The 13,474-nt window shown below is 40.2% G+C and overlaps 1 protein-coding gene across 1 annotated transcript in view; it reads left to right on the top strand.

Annotated features, from left to right (window-relative positions):
- Window positions 1–13,474, top strand: part of ABCC9 (ATP binding cassette subfamily C member 9) — a 61,671-nt gene that overhangs the window by 38,805 nt on the left and 9,392 nt on the right. Inside the window, exons 25-31 of the mRNA XM_053978168.1 lie at window positions 485–732; window positions 1,634–1,782; window positions 2,556–2,625; window positions 3,439–3,596; window positions 5,722–5,814; window positions 8,469–8,571; window positions 10,785–10,886. Coding sequence (XP_053834143.1) covers window positions 485–732; window positions 1,634–1,782; window positions 2,556–2,625; window positions 3,439–3,596; window positions 5,722–5,814; window positions 8,469–8,571; window positions 10,785–10,886 — 923 coding nt within the window. The remainder of the gene's footprint in view (window positions 1–484; window positions 733–1,633; window positions 1,783–2,555; window positions 2,626–3,438; window positions 3,597–5,721; window positions 5,815–8,468; window positions 8,572–10,784; window positions 10,887–13,474) is intronic.

Raw genomic sequence — 13,474 nt, 5'->3', positions numbered from 1 at the left:
ACCATTTGTGTTTCAACAGAATGTGATCAATTATCATTTTAGTACTGTTGATTGAGGGGAAAATTGAACTTTTTCATGCAAACAGATGATGAAGTGTCTGGATGGAAAGGTTTGGAAGGTTTCCTAAAATCTTCCAAATTGCTCTGCTGACTGTATAATAAAAGTTGACGAACAGGTTGGGAAAGGCCTGGTCTCTGCTCTAAATAATAAGTAGTGAAGACTTGGTTTATAAAAACGTCTTCTTAAAACTGTGACAAGTCAAAGACTTGTCACATGACAAGTCAAACTATAGAATTCCTTAAAGAGCACAGGCAAAGTCTTATGAGAATATGTCTGAAGTATTTGCTGTTTTAAATGACAAATTGAATTTTGACTTTAAAATTTAAATTCAAAGCAGAAGAAAAAAAAAGCCCAACAAAAATGGTAAAACAAGGTATAGTTATTATTGAATCCATGCTAACTTGATCAAATGTCTGAGTCGCAGAGGAGGAAGAGGAAGAAGATGAAGATGATAACATGTCAACTGTCTTGAGGCTCAGGACAAAGATGCCATGGAAAACCTGTTGGAGATATCTCACCTCTGGAGGATTTTTCTTGCTCTTTCTGATGATTTTCTCCAAGCTGTTGAAACACTCAGTTATTGTGGCCATAGATTACTGGCTTGCTACGTGGACATCCATGGACAATGCAAATGAAGCCAGGAATGCTGATGAGGATAAAAGCACAGAGAAGGTGAGCCAGATTTTGGAGACTGACAGGGAAAAAAATTAAAGAAAACATGTTCTAAAGTAATTTTTTGCTGTTCATCTGGAAGCCAGCTGGATTGAAATGCCAGGTAGATTATACAGGATGAACAGATTCTTAATGTTAAAATAAGACAATTCAAATTTTATCAATATTTTTGACCATTCAGAACTGAAACAGAAGAACATTTGAGGGTAGAAAAATAACTGACCTTTCAAAGTAAGGAGCCTTACACTAAACTTTTCCATCTGAATTTTACAACTGGTCTTCTAAGTCAATGACCCCACTTTCCTAAGTACTGGCTTTCAAGTAGTGTCCTGCCAGAAAAAAAAAAGTAATGGAAGTCTTCAATTGTTCTGCTTAAGTACAATCTGCTTATAACTGTACATTTGAGTCATGTACAATATCTCATGGAATCCACTTACTAGACTTTCAGAAGGCTTAAATGTGCTATAACCCTGGCAGATCAGTTTAGGACTTGCTCTGTGAATTTCATAATGCTTGAACTTACTGAAGTGGAACTTTCCAACATCTCTCAAATGCCTTATTTCTTGAGAAATTCTACTTGTTTTCCCTAAGTTTCTTGGTTAACAATCCTTTCTTTTTTGTCCACATAATCAGTCTTCACAGTTCTAAGAGCTACCATTTCAAGGTAGAGAGTGAGGAATCTTAGACCTGCTAGAACTTCTAATTATGTGGATTTAATTAATTGCAGTTCCATCATTGCAGTTCCATCATATTTCTTTTATTTCCCAAAGGTGGTATATAATTATGTAATACAAGAGATATTATATATTAGCTGATGGGTACCAGGTACCTTGGAAACTTTCTAGCAGAAAAGAAAAATGGGTGTTTATTTCTAGGATTGATGTATTTGTCATTCCATTAGACTTATCATGTAGCTGTCTTCAGCATCCTCTCTGGAGCTGGGATTGTCCTTTGCCTCATCACATCCCTTACTGTGGAGTGGATGGGCCTCACAGCAGCCAAGAACCTGCACCACAATCTCCTCAACAAGATCATCCTTGGACCGATCAGGTAGAGCAAAAACGATGTCCCTGAAAAGCTAAATGGTCAAAACCTGTCCTGTTTGTAGCTGCAAGGGTACTCCCAGGAAAAGCTCTTAAATTTGACCTGTTTCCTTCAAGGCCTCAAAAAGGGAAAATAATTAGTGAGATAACCATGGGGGGAAAACATTCCATGAGAGAACATGTGAAATTTTGCCCTGATTTTTATCTGGTTGAAATGTTTCAGAAAGCTGGCACCCCTTTAGTGCTGGGGGTTCAAGGACAGCTCTGAGGGCAGTTCAGGCTCCAGAGCACCCAGCTCCAGCTCTGAGCAATGGCCATGGTGTCAAACCATGTGGGCATCAAGGCTTCTTCTGTGCACAATACCCAGGGTCTCCCAGGCAGCAGAATGGCCAAAGGATGCCTGAATAATAAATAAATTTATCCCAGTGCCTCCATGAAACATCTGGGGTTGGTGCACATTAGAAGGAAGCTGAGCAGCAGCCAGGAACAGGCAGTGATCTTTGGAAGGGATCTTAAATCCTGATGGAGCAAGAAGGAAAAATCAGGACATAAGACAGCACGTTTTTGGAAGAGGAGACAATTTTTTTTTTTCAGGGGAAAGTGCCAAAAGAAGCATTTAGACAGTCAGGATGCAGATAAGATGATCTGGTATGTTATTCATATTTATTGCTTGGTTTTAGACAATGGCTATACACAGCTCTGTGTTCTGTCTGACTGGACTTTAAATCCAAAACTGGAATTCCTTTACAGGTTACTTTTTGGTTTTAATATGTCCAACAGGTTCTTCGACATGACTCCGCTGGGGCTAATTCTGAATCGCTTCTCTGCTGATACAAATATCATTGATCAGGTAGATGTATCAATATATTCTGGTTTATTATCCTGACTTTGCAAATTTTCATGTAGATCTGAATAAGATGATGTAATAAAATATTCAGTAGAGAAAAGCATAGCAAAACCAGGCTCTGGGAATGATAATAGGGACACTCAAAAAGTGCACACAATTGTAATAATGAGGGCAGGTAACCTTTAAAATAAACATAGTGGGAGGTGATGGCTCTTCATTTCTTCATGTTCAGACTGTTGATTCTGTTGGGAGATCTGGATGAAGAAAACATCAGATTTTGGGCTTGAAACAGGAAACACAGTAGACTATAACAACATACCTACAGGGAGTAGGTATGACAAATAAATGTTCCACCGTGGCTGGCAGAACATGTGGATTTAGAGCAGTCAGGGAGAGAAAGGGCTTTCACTATGGCTGTGCACTAAAATTTTTGGATGAACAATAATCCTGAATGTAAGGTTGATGGGAACATGGAATAAAAATTGTGAAACTCTGAGACAGAGCATTCTACTTCTTTAAATATCGGGCAGATCAAGAACAATTTTCTCTTCCTTACCTGATATATAAATGAGGTGGAAATGGCTCCTATTTCCTCATGATCTTTGAAACTCTGACCTTTAGAAAACAAAAACCTACTGACTCATTTTTTAACCCCTGTACATTTGGCTAAGAGACCCACAGAAACAGAAAGACTCCTGATATTAGGAGACTTTCAATGAGTACATAGTGGTATTATTTCACTTTTCCTGTAGGAAAAGGTGTATAGTGGTGCTACCAGGGATTTTTTCCTCATGGATGTTTTTCATTTCCCTCTAGCACATCCCTCCCACCCTGGAGTCTCTGACCAGATCCACCTTGCTGTGCCTGTCAGCCATTGGGATGATCTCCTACGCCACTCCATGGTTCCTTGTGGCCCTTGTGCCCCTGGGCATAGCATTTTATTTCATCCAGAAATACTTCAGGGTTGCTTCCAAGTAGGTATTAAAGAACTGCCCCGAAAGTTTCCTCCATGAAATATTCTACATAAGAACTGTGGTGGAATGTGAGGTTGTAGGAGCTAAAAAAGAGGGAAATGGCCATGGCATCCTGCTTTTGAACCTAAGGCATGAGTTTGAGACATGCACTGGGGAATATTTCCAACTGACCTGGCTATAAATAGGGTATTTGGAGAAGTAACAACAAGGGGATTGGTGTTGAATGGATTTTTTTGGCTCTAGAATGAGATGAACATGAAGTTTGTTAATCAGCTGAGCTTACAGCTGGTCAAAACTCCTCTTTGACATTTGAGGGTTCGTAGAGAACAGAAAATAACTCCTTTGATTAACAGCTTTTCCTTCATACTGGGGAAAAAGCTCCACAGGAAGTAATTTCCACTATAGAGTGTTCCATATTCAGGGTGGTTTGGCTGTGTGTAAAGAGTACAGTTTTTTCAGCAAAAAGAGAGTCATGCTTCTGGTGCTAAATTCATCCTATAATTTCAGAAAATGTCTTCAGCAAGCAATTTAAGTTTTTTCTTAAATTCAATCCCTTAGTCTTTTGTTATCAGCCAGAATCTTTCAAGAAGATTTATCTAGAAGAAAACTCTGTAATCAGAATTCACAAACCAGAAATGTTTAAATCTTTAATAAATTGCTTAACTTGTCTGAGATTTTTCAGAAACCTTGTCCTTGCCCCACCAAACCTCCAAACTGAAGCTGTGTGTGGCAGTACACCAGATCTCAAGGTGGCTGAAAAATCAGGAGAGCTGGTTTTCACTCTCAAATTATTCTGTTAAATTAAACTATTTTAAATCACTTGAGATGTGACTTGTATTCTTTTGATGGACAAAAGAAATTAAATTCAATTTATTCAAATAAAAAAATTAATTCATCCAATTTATTTCCCTAAAAATTAGTCTTGGGAAATGTAGGATGAAGGAATAAGTTCAGCTAGTATTTGTAACTTACTTGCATGCAGTCCTTTGCAGGCATATAAGCCTCACTAATTTTTAGAAATGCAAATATTTACAGTATTTCTTGCAGCTCTTTGACTCTTTGTTGTATTTTCCATTACATCTTTCAAAAACTTCTGTGTATTTTCCGTCATAAATTTGAAAGATATTTATCATCAAAACATCAGCAACAAATTCAGTTCTGCCCACTGCAACATTCAGCAAGATTGAACAGTTGTTCCTCCTAGCCTATGTATTACAGTATACAAAATTAGTAGGATTTTGGTAACAAGTTTTAATCTCTAATGATCTGGACTTTCTTCTGTTTGTACAACTGGCTGCTATGCCAATGGCAGAGTGTTACAGAAAGATGTAATTTTTTTTCTGTAGTTTGGAAAATGTTCCTCTTTTAAAAGACTGGAACTTAGTGGACTGAAATACTGTTGTTCCATGCAGGTCTCAGAAGTGCCATTGCTGAGTAATTAGGGAAAATTATCACTCATATTATTTGTCTGTCAATGCTGTCTCTTCTACAACCAATAACACAGCACAAAGAGAAGATCTGCTATCATCTGAAATATTTTACTTTCAGCATGTTGTGGTACTTCCAGATATGGAAAATGAGGCCAGGTTTATGTGAAAATACAGCTTTTTTCTTAGGCCAGCTGTTGTCATAAAATATATAAACTTCCTGATACACAGACCCTATTATATACCTGACCTAAGAGTCACAAATAACATGCTATAAAGTTTAAAATCAATGGTTTTGAATTTAAGTTGATTTTATTAATATATCAGAATCTGTGAGAATAAAAGGTAATGAGGATCTGTCTAAAATGGATAGCAGGTTTTTATCCAGGAGAGACATGATAATGCCATTATCCCTGTGGGGCAAATAGAAGCTTAAAGTGACCAAAAGTAGATGGAGAGGGCAGCAGGGAGATGATTCAAAGGCTTTTGTGGCAAAAAAGGAATGTTATATTCCCATGCCAGTGTCTTTCTGTACTGTCAAAACACTATTTTTTGTGATCCTGACAAGAATAGTGCAATATATAAAATGTCTGTTCTTGTCCGCTGTGCAGCAAAATTTCTACAGACGTGTTTAAACAGAAATGTTAAACAGAAATGTTTACATTGTAATGGGCATCTGATGTTTTTTGTACTCCCAGGGACCTCCAGGAACTTGATGACAGCACCCAGCTCCCTCTGCTGTGTCACTTCTCTGAGACAGCTGAAGGCCTTACCACCATCAGAGCATTTGGGTAAAATTTGTAAAACAAATTATTAGAGGGAGGCTTGGGGGTCAAGCTGGCCTGTTCAGATTCCTTGGAGCATGTCTGAGGGCAAAATGTTGAATGTGAAGAACTTTATTAAGCTATTTTGAAAAAAGAGAATGGATGTTTTTTCCTGTTGCTTTGCCATGCCTCTTAAACATTTTGTATATTTTCAGTAACGCATGTATTGATGTTCCACTGAAGTAAAGGTTATTACATTTTTAGGATATGATATTTAAACTTTTAATGAGTCTATTTTAACCATGCCTTTAGTGTGGACAGCAGGGAGCTCTGTTTTGCCAAGCAGGCAGAGGCACTGCCCCTTCAAACCTCCTGCTATATCCAAGCGTCCCTGAATCCGTTCTGTCTTTAACCCACTACTCAAGCAAGGAGACATCATTATGGCACTCTCCAATTGAAAGGCAGTGTGCAACTTGAGAGACTTTCCAAGAAAACTGCAGCAGAACTTGATTTTAATATTGTAAAACCTCCCTTTGTTAATCAAAACTGAAAAATCAATTCTGTAGCATCCAAAGGGTTTTGCCAGCTTTCCATGCATATATTTTCTTTCTACTACATGAAATATAAGCCAAACTCTCCTATGTTCACTCCATTATGGTTATGACTCTGTCAAAGGGCCAGCTTGAGCTTTTTCCCCAGTAAGTGCACCTTGCACCCATCCTGCACTATGCAGAATTCCAAATCAGAGCAGATCTCACTGCAATGACATTTCCACACCTATTTGGTCAGCTTAAGGCTGTTTCCTCACGTCAAGCTAAGCTTTAGGACCTCAGCTATTAGCACAGAGTGTTGCAGTAAGGCCTGTGGAAGAACAAGCAAAAACACTGTTGTGTTGAAGAGCTGTGAGCCAGTGGTCAACCAGAAATACTTTAACTAGCTTTATCAACAGAACGATGTATTGAAACAGGAAGTCATCATTAGGGCCTGATGCTGGTGTATGCTGAGTACTTCTCAAGAGGTTCAGAGTGGCCTTTCATCACCTGAGGAAGGTTATGAACCTGAGGTTATCTCCTGAGGAAGATGAAGGAGCTTAGCACTTTCTGGGTGATTCAACTCTTTTTTGCCTCACAAAAAGGCAATGTGGTCTTGGATGGCAGGGAGCAAAAGACAACCCGAGGGCACCACAACAATTGAGTTTTTCAGGATTTCTGGTGCTAATTGAAGCCATTTCATTTCCCTGACTGTGCTCTGCTGCCCACCAAACCTGAAGTCTCCTGCATTTATTGTCTGCAACTTTGTATTTACTGCTGGTCCTGTTAGTCATTCTCTGCAGTTTAGGTTCAGTATGTTCTAGGATAAAACTGAGCAGCTCCTCACATAACTTACTGCAAAGCAGTACAGTTGGATCAGAGAGCAATCTCAGTGACTTTTGCTGTTCGTCATCTGACAGGATAAAAGTCTGAAAGTGGCCAGAAGATGAGCTGAACGTGGATGAAAACACAGATTGAGCATGTCAGATTTTCCATTAGGAGAGCAGGAGTTTTGCTGCCAGGAAAGCAGATGAGCAGAGTAGTCAGTGCATCCTTGTTCCTCCCCACATCATTACCATTACCAGTTGTTCTGGGAAGATTGCTTGTCATGTTTACAAGCTGTGCAGAGGGAAATAAAATATCAGTGGGAAATAGTAGGGGAAAAAGGGAAGTTTCTGGAAGAACAGGCATTAGGGGTTCTTCACAGCAGGGTCCTGAGACTTTGAAATGAAAGGTAAAACAGACACTGAGCTGCTGACTGAAGTTCAGCTGGTTTAATCAAGTGAGGTTATTCACCTGACAATAGAATATGGTTTCCAGCAAAATGGTTTCCATCTGACTGTGCAAGGCACCATGAATTTAATTCACTTGCACCAATAGAGATTTTCCCCTCCCCTCCCAAATGTACCTTGGCTCGTCAGTGCTCTGGCATCCTTGCACTGGTTTTTAAATGTGATGGGCATTGTGTGGGGGAGAAAGGAACAAGTGGCAGCGGAGGTAATACCACTCATTTTTCTAATTTAGAGGTGACCTATAGCTCTCCCTGATTGTAGTTTCCCAGTTGTTTAGGCAAAGTGTGACTGGCTGAGAAAACAGCTGAGCTGAGTAGCTGAAAGGTTTGATTTCCATATCACTGTACATCCATATTAGTTGAAACTTTAGGGATGCCATCCCTGTTGAAGAGCCCTGCAGCTGGCCAGGTAACTTCTGAAATCAGGTTTAAGCTGACAGGTGAGCCCTCTGCCCTTGCTAGTGGCCTGTGAGGAGTTGCTGAGGGACCACAGCAGCACTCAGCTGTGGGAGGAGTGGACTACAATCCACAGATATAAAAAGTGGATCAGCTCTGGGAAACAAAACCTGTCCCAGCACCCTGGCATTGCAATCTCTTTGAGGGGACAGTCTGTGGTGTAAACCCTAGTCCAACAAAATTGCTTGTCAAACAAATCCCAACTCCACATGTCACTCTGGCTATGGGCAGCTGTGGCAGCAGATGTGCGTTCTAAGGGAAGAGATTCTAACCCAAACTTCAGCAAAAATAAAAGAGTAAAAAGTTTTGAGCTGGGAGAAGGGAAGGCAGAACAGAGTTAATGCTTCACCCTTTTGTGTGTGAGTGTGTAATGTGTTGTAATGTAACAACTTTGGTCTTGGCAGACACGAAGCCAGATTTAAACAACGTATGCTGGAGCTGACGGACACGAACAACATTGCCTACTTATTTCTGTCAGCTGCCAACAGATGGCTGGAGGTCAGGACGGTACGTTCAGTTTTGTCCCAGCCATGGTTTTGAAACCTTGGAAGCAAACAGAGAGACTTTGCCTGATGCAGAGAAGATAATAACAAGTATTAATCTCACGAGGAGATTATACACATGGTTCCTTAAAATAGATCAGGATTGTTATGTTAAACCCAGAGGGTTTTTTCAACTTTCTTGGCCAGGAGTAAGAAAATACAAGTCTGCCTCATCTTCTGCTGCTGTGCTGTCTAGCGTCTGAAGGGAGTGCAAGAACAAACATTTACATAACTTCAAACAAGACTTTCTCTACTACTGTGCAGCATCCACAGACCTGCCACAGCAGGAACTGCTTTTAAGGCAGAAAGTGGCTCTTCAGTGGCTTTGTGAATTGTGCCATCCTTCTGCCAGGGCTGTTTTAGGCACACTGATCACCCAGGTCTTGAAGTAACTCTCCAGAAGCAGGGTTAATCCCACAGCTGTAAGATAAACCCTTGCAGGTCCATACTGTTTGTAGTTTTATTGTTTGATATCATGAAAGATACCAGAAAGAAAATGACAGTAGGGCACAATGCAGCAACTGACAGTGACATAGATTCCTGGGGTTTGTGAGGGCTCTCTATGAGGGACTTTCCTGATCTGCGAGGCAAGAAGAGGCAAGCAAAGCAACTGTGATTCCCTTATTCATCTGAAACAGAAAGAGCAGTGAATAAACAGAGCAGTGGCCTGATTCTGCTGGACATAAATAGCAACAGGCATGATTAATCCTCACATCAAAGGCTGTATACTCACCTTCTTTTCTTGCTGGAGCATCAAAGTTATTCTCCATTTTTTATGATGGCAAATCTCTACATTGTGCTCAAAGCTTTCAGCTTCTTACAGCATCCAAAATCAGCTGAAATTGCTTCCAAATCTAAGACAGATAAATAACAGAGCAACAGCCAATCCTGGAATAAGCCTGTTTATGTCTCACAGTCTTAGACTTGCTTACATGCAGAATGAATTTGGTCCAAGACTACACCTCACCTCATCAGAGCATTAGAAATAATGTGGTCTTGCCAAGGAATAGTTGATCTAGCTCTGTCTAATGTCACAGTGGTACTAAGACCACCAAAAAGTTTGTGGGATTTAATAGCAGCTGTTAAGTCCTGTCCTAGCAGATGATGGAGACTCAAGACCATTATGCTCCATAGGTGTGGGTCACAGAACCCCAGAATCACAGAATGATTTGCACTGGGAGGGACCTTAAAGCCCATCCAGTTCTGACCTCTGCCATGGGCAGGGACACCTTCCAGTAACCCAGGTTTCTCAGATCCCCATCCAGCCTGGCCTTCCAGAGATGAGGCAGCCACAGCTTCTCTGGTCAACCTGTGCCAGGGCCTCACCACCCTCACAGGGAAGGATTTCTTCCTCATAGCCAACCTAACTCCCCCCTCTGTCAGTTTGAATCCATCCCCCCCTAAAATTTGAGTCTCTATTCTGCTCATCAACACATTTTTTAGACAGATGAACTAGGCAGCCCTCATTTCAAATCTCAGAAGGAAAGATTCCTGACACAGTATTATGAGACAGGAGGAGAAAAATGAATGGAAAATGTGATCCAAAGTAAATGTAATGCCGGCAGCAGTGGGAGAGTGGGAATACCAACTATACCCCATTAATCAGCACCTAGACCCCATGAGATGATATGTGGCATATACTTCAAACCTGAGGTAAACATCAAGAAAATGGGTTCCAGCTCCTGCAAAGCTTCTGCCAACAAAACGTGCATGACCTGTATAAATTCAACCAAAAGCCTTCCTGGACTTTGTGAAGTCAGTGATACTTCCTTTTTTGAGGAGGCAGACCCATAGTTGAGAAGACCTGAAGGAGAGTGGAGAGAGTGGAATTGATTTGTTTTAGTAGTGGGAATTAGGGGTGTCACTGTTATATCCCTCTTATGATTTTTTTTTTATATGCTTATTAGATTTTTTGATCCCTGCTCTTTTTGGGGTGGATACTATGGATGTATTTGCAGCTATTAGTGGCCTGTTTCATTAGTGTTCAGCAAGTTGCTTTGAGTATTTCAGCTTGGGTATCATAACCATGACCTCTTCCAAGGAAAAAGAACAAACCAAAATGAAGGGCTAGGTGTCATTATATAAATAATTCTTGGTAAAGCAGAACTGCTCCACAGGTAAAGAAATGTTCTGCTTGCTCCATTTTTTCCTTTTTTATCCCTCTGTCTCTCATTCCAGGATTATCTGGGTGCTTGTATTGTCCTGACTGCTGCTGTCACTTCCATCACCGAAGGGCCACACTCAGGGTTCGTGGGGCTGGGTCTTCTGTATGCTCTGACGGTACGTACCAGGGCCAAGTGTAAGAACTTCCAGACCAACACATTAATTTTATAATATTTTTACGTGTATACTGTCATCTCCCAGCTTTCTTAATCTTGAAAAAAAAGAATCCTACAAATAATGGACTCAAGCCAAAGTTGAGACAGTTCAGGGCAACTTGGACTTGCTTCAGGTTTTATGAACCAATTAAAAAAACACAACCATTCCCAGGCCCTGCATGCTCCCAAGTGGAGCAGGAAAATTAAAAATGCGTAAGAGAATCTGCTGTGCACTCTGTTTTGTACAACACAGTGCTGTTTCCACCTCTACATGGCAAAACCTGCCAGGAAATAAAGATTGTCATCATCTGGGTAATCTTTAACCAAAGACCAAATAAAATAATTGCTGAAGAAACAGAATTATCAGTTTTGCCCTTGGAGGGAAATTACTGAGATGCCCGAGATTATCCATGCAATTATTAATGGATTTGGGGACTGGGACCTTTATGGGCATGGTTCATCATGCCAGGTAGCAGTAGGAATGCAGAGGAGATGGGCTTAGGGATGACAAGGCTGTGGTGGTCCAGTAGCTGGTTCATTCTGCCACTGTCATTAGCAGTGAGGAGAAGGAACAGTATTTTAGAGTACCTGGCTGCAAGAGAGGCTGAGTGTTCATCATGAGCACAGAGTGAATGACAATCACCACAGAGAGTAGAAGTATTTATGAATTACAAGAATGGGGCCAAAATATTACTGAATGAACCACGAGAGTGGGGACAAAGGCAGGATGATGATAGTGGCAGGAAGAACTTTTGAAACCATGACTGGCATGGCAAAAATCTGTCTGTTTTGAAGCACTGGTATGAGGAAAGGATAAAGGTGTAGGTCTAACCCTGAGATCTGGCTTTGCATATAAAAGCTGATGAGCCTATGGCTACAACAGAAAGTCCTCAGCAGCTGCCTTAGGGAGACCTTAGATCCCCTCTGTGCTGCTGTTGCAACAGTGTGAGAATCTGTCAACAACTGAGAATCAATCCCAGGGCTTCAGCTTCACTCTGAAAACATTCCTGGTAATGCTGCTTCATTAGCAGAGATCTGGAAGCATCAGGATGTCTGCATCATACTTGGCTTCTTTGTTTTTAGCCTGAGTTTGCAAACAGTTCATTGGTGGGAAATAGGCACGTGCTGAAGTCTGGCACAACAGGTGAAGAAGAGCTTTAGGCACCAAGTGGTCACCTATCTCTCTCCTGCCCCACAATAACCGTGATGAACTTTTGAAGGCAGCTGGATCATTACCTGTCTCCCCTGGCATAGTTTGGTGGTTTTTTTTAATAATTACTCTTTGCAGCTGAGAGAGGGCCGATATTTGGACCTAGATGAGAGCAAACTGTTTGTACTGAGGTTGTGTTTACAGTGGACATCCCGAGCTTATTCTCTCCTCTTCTATAAACACTGCCAACTCCTTTGCACAAGTGTGATGAAGCCTGATGTAATGGGCAGAGTTTTTGAGTGCCAGGCTGGGTTATGAAATCTGCCAGATCGAGGATAGCAGCCTGCCACTGCAAGCAGCAGTTCTGCATTGTTTTGCTTGTCTGCAAACTTTCCCATTTCTGTAGCTTCCTAACTCAAAAGCTGGACATCAAATAAGCAGGTATCTGAACATAAAGGAGAGAATACCCCATCAAGAGCTCTATCTTAAGGATAAAGCATGCAGCCAAGTCCTCTAAATTAACAACAATTTTTGCTGAATCTCAATGAAAATTATTTCCTGTTTGCTTCCTGCATCAGTATCAGGTTAGTGGTAAAGAAGTGAGACTGGCTGATTTATTCTTAATAAAGTCCTTATTTAGCACTCACCAGAAAAAATGGCAAAGTCTTTCTCTGAATATGTTTGTGTATAGGTATTTTTATTTTTAGGTTTCTAAAACTTCATTCAGGTACCTAAAATATCTCAAGTTTTAAAGGTTCTTGGCAATCAACTCTTCCTAATAAGATCAGTTCTTCTTTTTTACAGAAACACCTAAATACAGACGTAGGAAATAGATTTACAATTTTCAGCCTTAAATAGTAAGTCCTGCCTAGAAAAGAGTTTTTCTAAGCTACTGAGTATTGTTAGAGAACTAATAATCAACAATTATCTACTAAAAGTAATACCTTTACTGTTGATTTAACTATTGATCAAATCCTTTTCATTACAATTGAGAATAAAAACCAGGAAGGAAATATTGCTGAACTGATAATACATTTTTCCCTCATATATTTCTATGCTAAAAACTTCTCATCTTTTCCACAGAGAGAAATGTATTATCTAAATATGTGGAAATGAAACTATCATAAAATGTTTTCAATATATTTGCAAATAGTGAACTTTCTTAATCTTTAGTTGCAGTCTTTGAAAGATTAGAATATATATAATAGAAAATATTTCCAAACAGCACTTTCAATTTTGATTATTTTCTGTGTTTGTGTGCTTAAAGAAGACACCTTTCAGTACTGATTATTAGATGCTGAAAACAAGAGATTCCCTCAATCAGTCAGACTTTAGGTACAACTTTTCCATACTTCTCTTTCAAAAAACAAGGATGAGAATACCAAGTACCAAATTGCTGT

The sequence above is a fragment of the Vidua macroura genome, chromosome 5 (genome assembly GCF_024509145.1).
Source record: "Vidua macroura isolate BioBank_ID:100142 chromosome 5, ASM2450914v1, whole genome shotgun sequence".
In the NCBI taxonomy this organism is placed as follows: Eukaryota; Metazoa; Chordata; class Aves; order Passeriformes; family Viduidae; genus Vidua; species Vidua macroura.
This window is presented reverse-complemented; position numbering and strand designations above follow the sequence as displayed.